Genomic DNA, 18,733 nt, shown 5'->3' with positions numbered 1-18,733 from the left:
TGAGATGAGTGATATCATGATATGGTATTAGAGTTCTAGATTCGAAAAGTCAAGATTTCGATCCTTGGTGAACCCCAAAATCAATTTAATCTTTTGGGAAGATGTTTATTATCCCTAGTACCTAGATAGTATGGGGGATGTTTATTTTGTAACTCAATAGCCCATTGTACATATTGTACAAATAGTCCATTGTCTCTCTAACGGGATCCTTTTAAAAAACTTTATAACTAATTTAATAATAATTTCATAAAAACAACTTTCAACACAAGTAAATTAGACATAATTATCATGTATTATTCTTGAATTGGTCCTAATTTTTTTAAAAACTTCTATAACAAAATTAGACAAAATAAAACTTAAAAGTATTTTTAAAACTTTTAGTAAATTTTAGGATAAAAAATATACTTTATCTTTTTAAAAGGTTATTCTGACGCAAGTTGGATTACAAATCTTAGTGATAACAAATCCATTTCAGGATGGATTTTCACCATAGGTGGTGGAGCAATAAGTTGGGTCTCAAAGAAACAAACATGTATTACATATTCTACTATGGAGACTAAGTTTGTAGCTTTATCAGCTGCACGTAAAGAAGTGGAATGGTTAAGAAATTTGTTATATGATATAAAGTTGTGGCCACAGGTGTTTATTCAACGAACTCTTTCACTCAGATGGTGCAAGCGGAAGCCCTTCCAACTGAAGTTACAAGTTATAGTTTCACGCGGGCCATTTGGAAAGGGTTTGTCCCTCCAAGGATTGAGCTCTTGTCTTGGTTTGTGCTGATTGGAAGGGTGAATACTAAGGACCGGTTGTGTAGACTACGTGTTATTGATCAGCATGATACGCTGTGTGTGCTATGCTCTAAGTCTGAGAAAACTGTGTTCCATTTGTTTCTTGGTTGTGATATCACCTGGCAGGTGTGGTGTGCTTGGCTGCAGGCGTTTGGTAGGAATTGGTGCCCTCCCGGTAATCTCAAGGAACACTTCGAAAGCTGGATAAACATGGCAATCTGGAAGGTGGAGAGAAAGAGGTGGTTCCTTGGGTTCTTTGCTGTTATCTGGACAATCTGGTTAGAAAGGAATAGCAGGCTGTTTCGAAATCACAGTTCCAGTATGCGGGAAATTATAAACAAGTCATTTGCGCATGCAGAAGAATGGATTGGCGGTGAACCCTTTGGTTGTTGACACAATATCAAATTTAATAAGGCGTTGTTTAATTTATGTTTTCACGAACCATGTGGCTTTGTACTTGCTCCACTCTATTGTGTTGAGCTCCCTTTAATTCAAAAAAAAAAAGTTGTGGCCACAGCAGACGACAGCCATTTCAATCTTCTGTGATAGTGAATCAACCATGTCTCGAGCATATAATAAGGTTTATAATGAAAAGTCTAGACATATAAGTTTGAGACATGAGTTTGTGAGGCAACTAATAAATGATGGTGTAATTACCATCACTTATGTAAAATCGCAAAGAAATTTAACAGACCCTTTGACTAAAGGTTTGTCAAGGGATAAAATCAAAGAGACTACTGCTAAAATGGGATTAAAACCTATTATTACTAAACAATGGAAACCCAACATTATTCTAGTAGACCACTAGTTTCAAGGTTTAATGGGTAATAACAAGTTATTTAGTAACTGAAGTACTAAAGTATAGGATTTAGTGTTATTTACACTAAATTAGGAGGGTGGGTTAAAACTCTAAATGGAATGATAATATTATTTATCAAAAGATTCCATCTATATGAATATAAGAGTGGTGCTACTCTAATCGAGAATTTTAGAGGTTTTATTCTCGTAAATATTCATGAAATCAGGATTAGCACAAGGCCATATAAGTGCTTAAAATTATAAACTCTTGAATTTGGAGGGTATAAGTAATGTGTATGATTTTTGGTACTAGCATATGGAGTATAGGTTTAATCGATTAGACACCTATTATTTTGTTAGAACTTTAAAATTTACACTAAAAAAATATTAAATCTTAGTGACATATTCTTTATACATATACTTGTATGATATTTAAATTTTGTAAATAGTAGAGGATCGAAAGATATTTATAAATTTGATTAATTAATATTATTAATATTATTGATATTATTATTAATATTAATAAACGGTAGAGAAAGGTCATCACACAGCATCTCATTGCACAATTTGTGTAGCATTTCGATAAGGCCTTCTACTCTCTTTGCCACGCTCTGAGAGTATTTGAGGACAAAATAATTGCGCAAGGATCATAGAGATTCAAGGGCTCACTCTTTTTCAAAGGAAGGAATGCAATAATATGTGAAAACGGCGAAGAAGACATCGAAGATGAGAGGATTGCCGAATTTGTTGGAGGAGCAGGCATGTCCCATGGGTAAGCCACCAGCTTTCCATCATTGACAATCTTGAAGAATTGTACTCGGAGAGGATGAGGTCAACGTATATTTGTTGTAAGGGTTTCTCCCAAATCCTTAGATTGGGTATCCTACAAATCCCTCTAACTAATATTTCAGTGACACACTCCGCATCATGATCAAGAGCACAAGATGTGACCCGTGAGTATACAGCAGGTCGCTCGGATTCGAGTAGGATGGATGATTGCCTCTGACGAGCCTCCTCCTAAAAGAATGTCACCTTCTACCTGAGATCATCTCAGTCTCAAATTATGCCTTATGACACTTTGATCGAAACTGACAAACCATCTATTTCAAAAACATGAACTTAAAGCACATGAATGATTTTATATCCAATACGTCAATTCCCTTTTGAGCTTGAATTATGAATAAGGATAAGGTACAAAAAAAAATATTTATTTTCATTAATTAATAACAGTTGAAATTGTCCAAAGATGACACAATACCAGAACATAAGAATGCATTTATTAAAAATCATTTAATTATTATTAAATAATTAAATAAAAAAGAATATAAATAATATCTCTATAGCTCTATTTTTGTATGGCTCTGTTGGAATCAAAGGCCATTTCTCATAACTTATAAGAAAGTTCTTGAAATTTCTAGCAATAACTCCCAAAAATAAGCCACTAGATTCACCAATCGGTTGACTATACTCATTCCAATGCACAATAATTTTAGTCTCACGAGACAGTACGCACACATCTTTCAACCTTAAGTGACATTCCTTAATCATTCCATTTGTATCTATCAAATTATTCAAATCGTATATCATACATTATTATACTTCCTTCCTTATACATCTTTTGATATACAGTGCTATAATTGAACTAAATTTTATAATGTACCTTCCAAATCAACTGTCCAGTACTTGTTGGACTTTCTTCCTAATACATTTAATTGAACATGTGGAACTTCTGAACCAGTAAATAAAATAGGTTCATACTATATAGATTGACAGAATTCAAATTAATCAACGGATGGTGAATCATTAAACACATGAGTCTATATTCTCATGTGAAGAAACAATCTTTTTCTTAGATATTTATGCAACGTATCAAGAGATATTAAAATTAATATATCAATGAGAGAATGAAAATGAAATAACAGTATTTAATAAATCTTGAAACACCTTATGCATACTCAAAAAAATTCCGTGATCTTTTAATCCACGACTTATCCATAACTTCTATAGTATTAACGTGTTTTTTTTTTCTAATTTAAAGCCATGTGTACTACAAAAATATTTTTTTTTTTGAAAAAAAAATGCTGATCTGCCAACCATAATGAAAGAGATATTACTTACTTGTTCTTAAAAAAAATCAGCACATAAGTAAAATAGAATAAATAAGTTTGTTGTTTCCAAAAAAACAACTTTGACTGCCAAAGAAAAATAATAAAATTAGCTTTAGAATTAAAATCAGAAAAATGAATGAACATGAATAAAAGCTAGTGTTTGAAACACTCTAGGATTGAACTCAATGGTATATGTTTATTGGTGGCCAAAATTATTAAATTAGTCATAGACTCATTGCATATGTATATAGATGCATAAATATTATTCCTGCTATGAAATACCCTGTATTCGACATTTCCAATTAAAATTTAAAGACAAGTATACTACTAAATACCGTTCTTGTCATTCATTCTCTCAAAGTTTTCAAATTGGTAACCTTCTTTATTTTATTCGCTATGATTTATTCTCTCATTTGCCAAAAAAAGTCATTTCAACAGAGACAAAAGTTCCTGCACTGTTGAAAATATTCTATGCTAAAAATAACGCACTTACCTTCTCCATTCTGTCTCATAAAAAATTAAACGTTACATTTATAATAAAAAAATAAAAATAATATAATATGACACAACAAAAAATTAAAAAATATTACAAACATTAATAGAATTAAAAACTTGCAAGTTCAACCTCAACTAATTTACTTTGAATTAAGTCCTTAAAATTGATTTATTATTTAGTCAAATCACAAGATTGAATTTCAATAATTTACGTACATAGCAGAGTGTTTGGAATTAAAATTAAAATAAGGATATAAAATTGATTTTGATATTTGTTTAAAAAAAGCTAATTATGTATTAGGCTGAATATATTGGCTTAGGCTTTAACTCTAAAGAGAATAATGTAATCTAGATAAATAATAATAAAAAAAACCTAATAAAATTGACCCTTTTTTCAAGAATAATTAGAATATTAATCAATGTACTTATGCTTTCTTGGAAGAAATTCTTGGAAGATGTTGCTTTCTTTGTTACAGTATTACTTTTTTCCTTCCTTGCCTTGCTTCTTTTCTATATGATATCAACAAAGAATTCCCAATGTGTTTGGAGAAACCAAAAGATAAAAATTGTTTCAACAATTACTTATCTGCATATGAGAACAACTAGGGAACCAAAAGCATATCAGCAAAAAATCAGTTAAAATGTGTTTGGGTTTCATGAAAAATCGAATTTTGGTTTGTGTTCCGTGATCTCACGAGCGATTTTCAAACATATTATTCAAAAAGTGATTTTAATTAAACGATTTTATTTACTTTTTGGCTGGTCACATTTTGGTTCCATATACTTTTCCTATATGTTAGGGTTTGGCATTAAATTTTTATAAAATAAATATATTAGAAATTCAAGTTTGTTAGCCAACTCCTCTGCATTTCTTGTATATAGTGATCAAATATAGAGTATTGGTTTTAGAAAATTTACCTAATTTTATTTTTCTTTATAAAAAAGTCTTTAAAGTTAATATTGCATAATTAATATTAAAGTCAATATTTAATATAAAAGAAAAAATTAAAATTCTAAACAACAAAAATATTTTAAATTAAATTAAAAAAATATCTAAAATCTAAACTCATCAAAAATTTATTTTTAGTAGATTTTATATTAAATTTATTTGACAATTTGCTATAATATTAATTAAAATTTATTGTTATAGTTTTGCTTTCATAGAATTATTCTATTTCTTAGATGTTCTTTTTATAAGAACATACATATTTAAAAGTTATGTTAACAGGTTTTATAAATTAAAAGCATTATCTATATTTTAACTATCATACAATTTTAGTAGGAAGTACAATTAATCTGTTCTAAATTTTTACTCATACAATTTATAACATATTCTTCTATTGTATAAGGCTCGTAATAGATAGAGTATGGTTAGAATTTAGACTCAACTCTAAATTTATTCGTGAGTTTAAAACGTGTCAATTCTTATTTATCTTCTACCCACAAATATCTAACCGTATTCAAGGATTAATAAATAGATGTAATATCATTATATAACATGATGAATATGCAAATTAAAAATTTAATATAAATAACACCGTCATTTTACAAATAAGTGAATAGCATAATTATAATACAAACATAATATCAACTGTCTATTTTCAAGATTAGAACTCTTATGGTTTGAAAAGGCTCTTCAATCTGTTGAGCATTAGTGGAATAGTGGTTATAGCCTATAGGGTTATTGGGAGCTGGCCGCTATAGACTGTGATCTAAATGAAGAGATCAGTGACGTATTTATATATTATTGAATAGAATTAGTTTTTATATAAACAAAAGCGTCAAAGTATTAATTTACAATCTTGGATTAGTAGTAAAAAACTTTTTACACTAAAAGTGAAAAATCCTTGGATCATTTTTTATTTATGACATATTTTTATATAACATAACATAAATATATATATATAGGCCTAGAGTGCAACTTGGTTAAATAGGATTGAAACTCAACTTGTACACATACAAATTGGATTGACAACTCTACCTGATCAAGTTAGATCGAATTGAATACTTACTTCTGTGTAATATAAAACTTAAATCATCACTCATCAAACTACAAAAACTCAAGTACAGTCGACTTCACGTGAAGTTGATAGTTGAGAGTCGTTAGATGATTTGACTCTAACAGTTCTCAACTATCAACTTCACGTGAAGTCAACTGCACCTGAGTTTCTACCTCTCAAAATACATGAAGAAATAAATTTAAAAGAAATATTAATATCACCATAAAAGAATTCCTAAATACAAAATTGCACATTTTAAATTATAAATAATACACGAGAGAGAATTAATCGAATTTTTTCTTTTAGAGAGAGATAAATATAGTGCATTACCCACTGATATAATTAGATTAAATATTTTCTGTTAATGTGAAAATTAAAAATCTGAAGATCAAATTTTTTGAGTTAAAAAAGAATCTTCTAATTATCATCCACAATTTCATAATACACCTTTGATCTCCATAATACAGCAAAACACACTCTTATCCAATATTAAAAATAAAAAACGTCATTAAAACCCCAATCAATAAAATTGTTTTTTATTCACTTTTTTTTTCACAATAATAAAAACAGAAAATACAAAAGAATAAATAAATCAAACTAAATATATCCTAATTTTCTTTAACCCCAATGTTGGATAAGCTGGTCTGCAAACATTATCATTGATAGACCATACCTGGAATCAATCTATATATTATGTAGACAAAAAAAATAAAATAAAATAAAAAATTGGCCATAAAAACAAGTAAAATAAAAGTGAACTCTCGAGTTAAAATTTCGTGGAGTAAGGACAATCATTGATATTCAAATGGCAACACATCTGTACAAACTACTACTGTAGTTAAAACTTGGAAGATTAACTGACACTAGCAGTTCTCCCAAACGACATGCACGTACAAAAATATAAGAGTTCACCTGCATTATAAAGATGGGGTAAAAATGGTCAAAAATGGAAATTCAGGTCGATCATTCTTTGGATGCAATAGCCCATAATTGACACCTTTCATCCCAAAGTTCAAAAATAATACTAAATAATCAATAAAGGGCTCAAGCGTCCAAATTTAGCATCCTATCCAAACTTCATTTCCTAGTGTTGCAACTTGTTATGGCCTGCAAAATTGTGTTCCAATAAGCAACACTACATCTACTTCACTTCCTACTCCTGAGTCCTGAGAATGATAGTTACTCCTTTGTCTACCACTGTTTTATGCGTGTTCCTTAATCCAAAAAAAAAAAAAAAAAAAAAGTGAGCTTGTCACTATTACTACAAATTCCCACCAAACCAACAAGTAAAGATTAATAAAGATAAAAAAACTGTCACTATTAGTCTATTACTACCAAAGCAGGGAAGCATTGTCATTCAAATTTGCAGCTTCACAAAACTGTAAAGGATATACAGATTTCACAAGGTTCAGAGCAAGCACGCAAAAGAATATTCAAATAAAAGGGTTCAATACGAGAGTATGACGATGACATTTTCGTAAGGGGGATGATATGACACTACTTCTATTAAATATGTCATGACCCAATAACCAAATACTCCCTTTCATTGTCTGGAAACATTGATGACACTACTTCTATTAAATATGCCATGACCCAATAACCAAATGGAAAAGGATAGGTAAACAATGAAAATATTAAACAATATGAACAATGAATGTATCGGATGTTCATTTTACTAGGTGTGTGGATGGTTATTCTAATATTAAGATTTAGGTGGGTAATTTAGAGATGTAGTGTGTTTTTATTTGATTGGTGGTTGTTCATGTTGTTCAAAAAATTCATTGGTTACCTAGCATTGCTCCAACCAAATACTCCCTTTCATTGTCTGGAAACATTGATCTTCTAAATTACCGCTCCAAATCGACAGTATTTTGACACGGTTGTAGTAATATTTTGTACATTCTCAAATAGACAGTTTAATTGCGAAACAGAGAGAGAGAAGCAGTTAATACTACTACTTGTAAAACACACGCATGGCATTAGATTATCGTAGAATTTCAACATTATGTGACACATCATGACTACCACCAAAATTTAATTTAAATAATCCAAGTGACATCCACAAACCTAATTAATCAGAACCTATCAACAAAACAAAACAGCACAGACATCAACTCCTGACATCTTGCAAGATATTGTTGACAAGTGTTCTATAAAATAAGATGATCACATCAAACATTCAGTTAGAAGTTTAACGTACGGCAAAAGGAAAAGAAATCTACCTCTTCATTCTCTGCTGCTATCAATCAGCAGCCCCTGCTTCTTTGACATCAATGGCAAAAGCATACTCCTGATCACAGCCCATGAATGAATCACACATGAAGTAAAGGGTATAGGATTTCTTTCCAGCATCAGCAGGAGCAGCAAACTCCAGTTTGGCTTTTAGCTTCCGCTGAAGCGAAACCCGTTTAATGGCAAGCAACAAGTTGTGTTTGGTGTCACCAACAACAAGCCACCATCCCTCCTCCTTGGATTTTGGATACCTGGGAGCATCAACAGGTCCTACTTCTGCCTGATCCCGTTCGAGAGTGACTTGTATTGTGACATCTTCCCCAGCCCGCACATCACTGTCTATCACCTCATATGACAAATCAATATTGGGGAACCGATTACAAAATCTGGCAATATCAAACAACTGGGAATCTGGCATGCCCAACAACTCCCGCCTTTTATCATCGTCCATCTCTAATAAATCAAACACAGTTTCTATACTCTTCCCTGGGTTCTCCTGGCATTTCTTAGCCAGATCCTTAGTAAAGTGAGGAAGTTGTAATAGCATGGAGTCACGTTCCCACATTCCTTGAGTAACCATTTGACTAACTTCCATGGCAAGAAGAGCCAAGCTTAGCCAACCATTACTTGATATTACATCTACCATTGCCTGAAGCAATCTATTTGCAGAAAGAAGAACCTCCCTCTGGTCCTGTGCAAGATTTCCCCCGACAAATTGCCTAGAGAAGTGGGACTGCAGCAAAGCATTAGCTTTAACATGTGGGTCTGTGACTCGGGGGTTTTCAAAGGAAAACCTTTGGTGATTGATTAATCTGCGAACCACCTCTTCCTCCCCAGGTCGTATTGGAAGCTGAGCATACTCAGAAGCTGAAGACAGAACCTCCAAAAGACCCTTCATTTTTGTCTTTGAAGTCAAAGATGATGAAAACCGCTCAATTGTTGTGTAACTGATGTAATAATATGAAGCAATCATACCAAGATTGAGTGGAGAAAGATCCATGTCATCCTCGATCAGAATACACTTGCTCGCTTCCAAATCACTCAATGTATTTTCCACAAGCTCTGAAAGGTGATCAGAAAGATGTCTGTGACTAACTCCTTGTAGATTGTAATAGTTGGGATTTTGTGTGAGCCGCCTGTACATGAATGTCCATGTGAGATAATCTACAGCATCTTGCTTATTCTCAATAACCCCAGCAACAATTTCAGCATTCAAGTTATCATGCAAGAAGTGATGAAGGTGGCTCTCAACAGGGAAAGCTTCATATAAAAATTTCTTGTAGTATTCTTTACGGGGTGCATGGCACAAGATGACACATTTCCCAGAACTATCTACCAAAGGCCGGCTGGCATGACCCATCATCTGCAGAAGATCAGTAACAGGGTAATCTGACTGTGCATTTTCACGCCCATCGTAATACTGTGTGCCCATCACAACTACCAAGTGAGCTGACAATGTCACTCCCCAACACATAGAACTACTCAAAACACACACCTGAATCCAGCCAGCTTCAAACAGTTGGGTCACGATATCATAATCCAGATTGTTTAAGCCCTCATGCAAGTATCCCACTCCTTCTTGTAAACTGGCTTTCAACATTTTATCACTAATCTTGCCAAGAAAAGGTTCAAGCTCTTCTGGTGACCGCAATAAGAATGGCTTCTCTGTGCTGTCTGCACCCGAGTATGTAATCAGATCCACAGCTGTCATGTGCACATGCTTCCTTGTAGGCACAAATACAAGAGCAGGTTTAGCATTCTTGGCATGCTGAACAATTGCAGCGGAAGTTGGTTTCGTCATTGCTTGCATCCTTGCCTCAAAATTGGCAATGTCTACACCTTGAATGTGTATTTCCAAAGGTACAGGACGAACGCCGGGGGGGAAGTTGAAAAGACCATGGGAAGTAGCTCCAATCCATTCTCCTAGATCCTTGGCATTTGCAAGAGAGGTAGACAAAGCCACAATACGAATCTTGTTTTCAACCTGACTAGCAATATATCTCATCCTCGAAACAATGACTTCCAAAACAGGACCCCCTTGACCTCCAATTAAGTGGAGTTCATCAATAATGAAAAGACTGACCTGCTGCACATGTTTCCTCTGTTTCCAGCGGCGGGATAAAGCATCCCACTTCTCTGGGGTGCTAATGATAATCTGACCTTTCTCAAGTAGCTTCAAGTCAGTTGCTGTTTCTCCAGTCAATTGAACCACCTTCAATTCAAGACCATCTTTACCAAATTTCTTCTCCCAATCATGATACCGTTCCTTGGCAAGAGCTTCAATAGGTGCAATATAAACAACACGCATGACACTATCAGGCCCTTTCTGATGATTCCTCAAAATAGCGAATTCTGCACAGATGGTCTTACCACTTCCTGTTGGTGCAGCAACTAATACATTGTCATCAGAGTTATACAGAACTGTGAATACTTGGGTCTGAACAGGATTGAAATGCTTGAAATCCTGATAAAGTGCTTCATACTTTGGATTTCTCAACGCAGTCACAGGCAGTGGTTGCAGGTCCAAGAGTTCAGTTGGAGGAGGGTACTTTTCAGGTAAGATAAGGTGCCTGAAGGAAACAGGTAGAACAGTCTGTGACCCAAGCCATCTATCTGAAACAACATGGATGAAGTATTGAGGAGGAAGAGGTTCGTATATTGGAACTGTGAAATTCAGCGTATGATCCTCATCAATAAACTGCTTTTTCAGCATAAAATTCTCATGATGAAGGATATATTCACCATCATTGTCCTCAACAATCACCCAAAAGGGCTCAACATAACCATGAATTCTGTCATCCCATGCAAAATCTGGAGTTATTGTGAGTTCAACCCTCAGAACTGTCCGAGTAATAGGCTGCACATGAGCTGCAAGGTTCAGTTTTGGAAATTGATGGATATATTTATGAAGCATCCTTCCCATCTTCGGAGCACGAATGAGTTCACCTATCTCTTGTGATGATAGGTCATAATACCTCTCCCAAGCCAAATCTTTCTTCTCCAACTTCGTTAATACATCACCAGGGATACCATTGAACTGACGAAGAGGTGTTTGGACACTCCACATCCTCTTCGTCACCATCTTGCACAAGTTCAGAGCCTTTTCAGCCAACTGTGCCCATCCACGTTTCAGTACAATCTCAAAAAGAGCCCGCAAAAGGCGTCCAGCACTCTGAAAGAACAAATAATAAAAATCAGTACAATACTAACAAATTACAAAAGTCAGCAAGACTGGAAAATTTGGTGTCTTTTTGCTGTGTTTCTCTGTTTTTATTTATAAGAATTTTAGAAAATTTTCAAAATTAAATTTTGGAAAACATGGAATCTGCATTTTTTGAAGTGTTCTCTAAGAAAATTTTGACAAAAACTGAGATATGAAAACATGGTGGCATGTCCCATAATTAAGCTGAACTTCTTTCTTTTTCTTTTCAACCTTCCTTTTAAATAGTCCCCCCGCCCAAAACCCCTTTATCACTTCACCCTCACAGCTGGGAATGTTGCCCACTTTGCAAAACTGCCTCCAAGCCTTGCTGGCACTGCCTCCTGCTCCGTTGCTGGCGTCAAACATGCCCCAAGCGACCACTGTCAAGCATTGTTGCAACAGTTTCCTTCTTCCTTTTAATCTTCATATACATTAACAGTAATATCAAGAAATAGTGATTTTGAGCCTTTTTGGTATTTTTATCATTTCCTCCCTTTCAATTAATTGTAGTTGCATTCATAATGAGGTTAATTTCGTGTTAAGGAATTGATAATGGATATGAAAAGAAAAATCTGAGTTTGCATTTTAATGGAAAAAAAAAGATCAACATAACTGTACCAAGTTATAAAATACAGGCATGTAAATTATAGGGAAAATTAAACATATTCTAATATCACAATTTCAATTTATTTTGAAGTTCATATAAAATAGTTTTTAGTTCATAATTTTTGAAAACAATGACACGTAATATGATGCATAATAAAATTAAGTTCCTTTTTTATTTACTTAAAGATATTTCACGTTTAAATTATTTTTAAATTGATATTTACTTATTCTAAAAGTTTTAACAATTTGAAAATTGGCAAATCAAACGGATTTTCAATGTTTTCAAGCTTTTGAAGACAGAAAATATAGTCAAACCAAACATGTTTCCTAGAACTTGAAAATATGAAAATAAAATCTGTTTCAGAAAATGAAAACATGTTTTCTTATTTCTTTAACCAAATTGACCATTAATATCTCAATAGAATAGAACACAGTCTAACCTGAGTTATGAAAACCATATCAGATGTTAGTGAAAGCCCTTCAAGCTTTAAATGTGAAATGTATGTTTGAAGCAAAACATTGATTTTCACACTTGGCTCTTCCAAACTCTCCTTGATGGGAATGGGAACACGGTCTAAAAGCTTTGCTAGCTCCATCTTCTCATCCTGCCTTACCATCACATACTTGAATTCTTCACTCAGTGAGAACAATCGGCATAGCTCTATGTCTCCCATTGTAGGCTTCAAATGCTCGTTATATGTGGAGATGGTTCCATGTGTTATGTAGTAGTAACTCGCAATGCGACCCAAGTCAGTGACCTGAAAATACCCACTCTTCCTGTCATACTTCACCAAATTATTTCTATCCAAGATGGCTGCAGCTGTATGAATCTGCAAGATTTCAATCAGAGAGATTAAGATTAGCCATTAAACCAGTAAAAGACAGGAATGGGCAATACAAGAATACACATCCAAAACATCTGCATTAACAGCACTCAAATTTGTCCACCATATTATCGAAAGAGAAAATCCCAATTCCAGTTAAAGGAAACCAGGTCATTTTTGGTGGTGAAAACAACAAATTTTTCCTCAAGTGAAAAATAGATTGGGAACAGCGTCTTTGTAATTAATTCTGGACGCACGAAATAAAAATACAAAGCATTTTCTGAAACTAAACAAACCAGTTTCTCAGCCTATAATGAACTAGTAACCACTTTAAACAATTCTACACAAACCATGACTTGACAAGCATAAACATGACTAGAGAGGCATTCCATACATTCACACACAAAAAACAGATAAATAATTAATGGAAAGAAAAAGAAAACCCATAATATATAAACCAGTGTTGGGTTAAACGATAAAAATAACTAAATAAAACAAACCAAATAAAGGCAAAGAAATCAGTTTGGTTCAGGTAAATGATGCATAACGACACAATGAAAGCATATATTGCAGTGCAACATCAAGTTTTTCTTGGCCGATGAAGATCTAGTACCCTTTAAATAATTCTACAGAAACCATGACACTGACAAGCATAAACATGACTACAAAGCCGATCCATATATATGCTGCGCGCACAAACAAATGAAAAGGGAAGGGGGAAAAGGTTCTTAATGAATAAACAGAAAAAGAAAGTGTCAAGTAAAAACTTATAAAACAAAACCAAATAATGACAGACATCTTTTTGGTTCATGTAATAATGCATTATGATACAATTAAAACTTATATTGCAGTGATACTTACCAAATCAGCTCTTCTTTCCTCCAATCTTATATCTCTTGTCAGCACATCAGGTTCTACACCATAAAGTGAAGGATTACGCAACATGCGGACAAACAAGTAAGTATGTACAAGCCAATCACAGGCTTCTCTAGCGTTTTGGACAGTACCAAGAACAATTTCTGCATTCAGCTGATCAGCCAACTTGGACACAAACTGGCTCTCAATAGGAAGTTGCTGATTCATAAGTGAGAGGTAATACTGCAACTCACTATGGCCAGTAATAATTATTCCTTCACCATACGAGTCGTACTGGGGCCTTCCAGCACGACCCAGCATCTGCATCACATCAAGAGGGCTCAGTTCAGTCCATGCTCCCTTATCCGGATTGTAAATCTGTGTTCCCTTAATTATCACCGTGTGAGCTGGAAGATTCACACCCCAGGCAAGGGTTGCAGTGGATACCAAAACTTGCACATGCCCATCAGCAAAGAGATCCTCAACAAGCTGACGATCTGTCCTGGTCAAACCGGCATGATGAATTGCAAAACCATATGGCAGAAGATCCTTAAGATCATTGCTCTTCACAAGGTCAGTATGAGTATGAAGAATCTCCCGACTTGCACTATCTTCTTTAAGGAATCTACCAAGAGTATCTTTTGCAAGAGCAGTATCTCTGATGGCTTTAGCTGTTTTAGCAGTTTCTATCCTTGAATGTACAAATATAAGAACTTGATGTTTTCCTGCCACAGCCATAACTTTCTCATAGCAAATATCATTCATCAACTGGAACCTCTGAAGTGGCTTCTTTACTGTGATTCCAACATACTGTTGAGAAAGGGGAACAGGCCTATAACTATTATCAAAATAGAACAACCCCTTATCCAGTTCAACTCGTAAAAATAGTGCCACATCTTCATAATTAGGGAGAGTAGCAGACAAACCCACCAACCGAATATGCTCTCCTGTGGTTGCAATCTGCCTTTGTGTTCTAGCAACAATGCTTTCAAGAACAGGACCTCTATTATCATGAAGAAGATGGATCTCATCAATGATAACTAGTTTCACAAGTTGTGTGTAAGTACGATCTCCTGACTTCCGAGTGACAATATCCCACTTCTCAGGTGTTGTTACAATAATTTGAGTCTCCTCTATCTGTTGTCGGGTTAGCGATTGATCTCCACTGAGCTCCCTAACTTTAACATCATAACTCTGCAGCCGATTGGATAAATTCCCAACAACCTCAGCTACAAGGGCTTTCATAGGTGCAACATAAACAATTTTGTATGCACTATGATCAGTTGAACCATCATCTGGATTTCTATGCAGGGCAATCTGGTGGAGAATTGTGAGGACCGCCACATTAGTTTTACCAGCCCCAGTTGGAGCACAAAGAAGAAGATGGTCAGGCTTGAAAAGAGCAGTCTCGTAAACCTGGCTCTGAACCCTATTCAACTGTGTCATTCCTTTAAAGGCTGGTTGTGCCCAGTCCGGCATAGAAGATATCTTAACAAGCTTCTCATTCTCCTTAAGTGGTTTAGCCTTCAAAGCCGGCACATGAATTTCTTCATAACCCTTGCTGAGATGCCTATAGGACCCATCTGGAAGGTCACACTTCTTTTTTGCCATAAACAAACCACCTTGTGCAAAGGCAAGGTTATCTAGATCAAGCATCTGACGCTGACCTTTCAACCATCCACTCTCTGCATCTCTATCAGCAAGCCCCCTCCTGCTCCTCTCCCTGTCCCTGTCCCTGTCCCCATCACCGCCGGTATCGTCCCTCAACCTACGTGCCTCTTCCCTTATACTCTTCTCCAAGTTCTTCTGCCTCTCCTTCGCAGAGGCCCTTGTTGCATGCAACTGCTCCAAAATAGGCTGCAAATCTGTCCCCTTCATTTCCTCCTCAATCTTCTCTCTTTCCTCCTGGTCCTGTGCCCTTGCCAACTTGGTACACCACACTATCTTCAACCTGTTCCTTAAAAGGAACTTAATGAGACTGAACTTATCAAACTCAAGATGGATCAACAGCTTGTTCTCAACTTCTCTGTCATCACCTTCAGCCAGAATCTTTAGAACCTCTTCGGCGAGTTTCTGGCACTGCTGTGGATCAATCTGCTGCTCAAACGCCTGTGAAATCTTCCTCTGCAGCCAATAAGCATCTATATCCTGTACATTGAGACTCATTCCCTCATTTGCATCCTCCATATCTTCATCGTCAATACCACCACCCATTTGCATACCACCTGTTCCATTAGGTTCGGCAACATCATCCTCGTCCTCTTCCTCCTCCTGCACCTGATCAAGATCACTCTCATCATCATCATCCTCGTTCTCCTCAAATTCCACTGCCACACCAACATCATCATCAAGGCCATCATCTCCATCCATAGCCGAGGTACCATTAACAGCATCAGACCCCTCCTGAAAGTCTGTAATAAGCTTCCCAATAGAAACCAGCTGGTCAAACACTTGATTAGGAATAGGATTCAAAAGCTTCTCAATTTCCTTCTTCTTGTCCGGATTCTTAACAGCATCATTCTTGAGCACTGCAAGAATCTCATCAGCCGCGCCGCTAACAATGCTGAGAGGCTGCCCGCCAAGCTGCTGTTGAATGACACTCAGCATGGCCTCATAGGCAGCCCTAGTCTCTTTGGTCTTGGGCTGATACACGCCTTCCTCAGTGGCAGTGAGGACACTCTCTTCCAGGAGGCGCCGGCGCTTGCCCTGTCGAGACAGGGGCTCGGTCAAAGGGTCACGCTCCTTCTTCTTCTTCTGGTTAGCCTTCTTAAGTTTCTCATCCAGCTCAGCGGGCCTGCCACGGTAGGCCCGGTCACCAAAGCTCCTTGGGTCGATCTTCCCCCACAGTGACTCGGGTTCACCAGTGGGTTCGTGGGTTTCGCGGGGACGTGAGTCGGTGGTGAGGACCAAGCTCGAGTTGGCACGGTACTCGTACTGCTTGAACCGTGCGTGTGCCTCGGCACCACCACCAAGGTGCGACATTTTTCTCTACTCTCTTCAAATTCAAGTTAAAAGAAGGACAAAAACCCTAACCCTGCAAAACCAAAACTGAAAGCAAAAATGGATCAGAAAAGTATTGGATACAACCAATTGAAACAAAACCAGCAACATAAGAAAGACAATAAGATTGAAGCAATCGAAAGAAGAAAAAGTAATAATAAATGTGTCCGACCATGGAAACGGTAGCCTTGTTGGAGAGACGAAATAGGAGCAATGCTGGAGAAAGAATGGCCGCCGTTCGGATGTTCCTGAGAGAGAGACTGAGAGAGAGACTGAGGGGACTTTGGATGATTAGAGATTTGGAGTAGGTTATTGGCAGGTAAGTGAATTGAGAATGGGTGGTGCGGTAGAACAATCACGAAGAAGATGGCTGTTTATTTTGATGGCACGATGCATGGTATGTTGAAACTTGGAACCCACGACAAGTAAGTAAAAAAATCTTCTAAAATGTGAGAAAAAAAGAAGATTACACGAATTAAGAATTTTTGGACACTATCTTTTATTTTTAATAAATTTTAATTACTAAATTAATTTTTTAAATTTTATTTTGTTAGATAAATTAGTCTCACATATCATATTGTTTAATTATAAAAAAATTGGTCTAAAAATTTTAAAAATTGATATATTTCTATTAAATAATAACAGAAACTAATTTGCTTTTACATTGAAAAATATTTTATTTATTATGCGTAAAATAAAATTATATTATTAAATATATATGCAATAGTAAAAATTTTTGTATTATATAAATTTAATCCATTCCAATTAAAAAAATATATCTACTCAAGTAAAAACACAAATCTTTACCTTTATTTTTATTTTTATCTTTATCTTTATAGTAATACAAATGGGGAGCTCATATTCTGATGTGGCGCTCATACGTTGAGTTTGAAAATTTATTTACTTAGTGTCGCCACTAGAAATTTTTAGAATTATATTTGTTATGGTTGCAAAAGATATTTTATATTTAAATTTCATTAACTTATCAACATTTTTTTTTTGGTGACTAACTTATCAACATTTAATTTAAGTATAATTTAAATTTAAAAAACAAATTTAAATTTGACTATATAAAAAACAAACAAGCCTCTAGGGGTGTCCGCGGCTAATTTGTTTTTTATATTGATTAAATATATGTGTAATACATTATTATTGGAAGCAGGGACGGACCCAGGGTATATAGGAGGGGGGCACTTGCCCCACTAAAATAAAAAAAAAATTATATATATATATATATATATATATATATATATATATATAAATATTATATATATATTTGTTCTTGATATAATTACATTTTTTGCCCCCATAAAAATTTATAAAATTTTGTCTTCAGATTTATGTTATAAATATTTTTTATTAAATTAAATATATAACAATATTATTTTGTTAAATTTGATTTAATATAAAAATAAAAAATAAGTAAATAAATTAACTCAATAAAAAATTAATAAATAGTGTTAATATAATTTTTAAAACTAATTAATTACTTAATTACCCAACTAAAATTTAGTTTTCTAAATATAAGTAAAATTATTAATTTTTTTTCTTCAAAAATGAGTTGAAATAAGAAAAAATAATATCTATTTATTAATTAATATTTTTTATTTTAAAATTATAAAATACTTTTTAATTTTATCTCTTAAATAATCTTACTTGCAACAAATATTTTATGTCATAAATATTATAACAAATAAATTTTCTAATCCAATGGATGGTAATTAATATTTGAAAATTATAATGAGTAGTAGAATAATTGTTTAAAAGCATAGAAGTTAATTTTGATATGTTAAAATATGTATATTTTTTCATAGTCATTTAATTA

The 18,733-nt window shown here is 34.5% G+C and overlaps 2 protein-coding genes across 2 annotated transcripts; one reads left to right on the top strand and one right to left on the bottom strand.

Moving 5' to 3' along the window:
* Positions 1 to 668: 668 nt before the first annotated feature.
* On the top strand, positions 669 to 1,181 carry LOC107646272 (uncharacterized). The gene has a single exon (XM_016350467.1). It carries the CDS (start codon positions 669 to 671, stop codon positions 1,179 to 1,181), a length of 513 nt encoding a protein of 170 aa, XP_016205953.1.
* A 5,754-nt stretch (positions 1,182 to 6,935) lies between these two features.
* LOC107645445 (DExH-box ATP-dependent RNA helicase DExH12-like) lies at positions 6,936 to 17,275 on the bottom strand. Its single transcript, XM_016349468.3, has 5 exons — positions 17,081 to 17,275; positions 13,915 to 16,956; positions 12,670 to 13,059; positions 8,412 to 11,593; positions 6,936 to 7,403 (listed from the first exon to the last, which is right to left on the bottom strand). Exons 2-4 carry the CDS (start codon positions 16,888 to 16,890, stop codon positions 8,432 to 8,434), a joined length of 6,528 nt encoding a protein of 2,175 aa, XP_016204954.1. The 5' UTR covers positions 16,891 to 16,956; positions 17,081 to 17,275; the 3' UTR covers positions 6,936 to 7,403; positions 8,412 to 8,431.
* Positions 17,276 to 18,733: the final 1,458 nt, after the last annotated feature.

The sequence above is a fragment of the Arachis ipaensis genome, chromosome B6 (genome assembly GCF_059453495.1).
Source record: "Arachis ipaensis isolate K30076 ecotype BB chromosome B6, ASM5945349v1, whole genome shotgun sequence".
Taxonomy (NCBI): domain Eukaryota; kingdom Viridiplantae; phylum Streptophyta; class Magnoliopsida; order Fabales; family Fabaceae; genus Arachis; species Arachis ipaensis.
This window is presented reverse-complemented; position numbering and strand designations above follow the sequence as displayed.

What these genes read in the sequence shown, in the direction of transcription:
- LOC107646272 (XM_016350467.1), top strand. Translation starts at nt 669, where the DNA reads ATGGTGCAAGCGGAAGCCCTTCCAACTGAAGTTACAAGTTATAGTTTC.
- LOC107645445 (XM_016349468.3), bottom strand. Translation starts at nt 16,890, where the DNA reads ATGTCGCACCTTGGTGGTGGTGCCGAGGCACACGCACGGTTCAAGCAG. An exon ending in AGGAAAGAAGAGCTGATTTG is followed by an intron (nt 13,060 to 13,914) that starts GTAAGTATCACT and finishes GAAATCTTGCAG; the next exon opens with ATTCATACAGCTGCAGCCAT. An exon ending in ATATGGTTTTCATAACTCAG is followed by an intron (nt 11,594 to 12,669) that starts GTTAGACTGTGT and finishes TTGTTCTTTCAG; the next exon opens with AGTGCTGGACGCCTTTTGCG.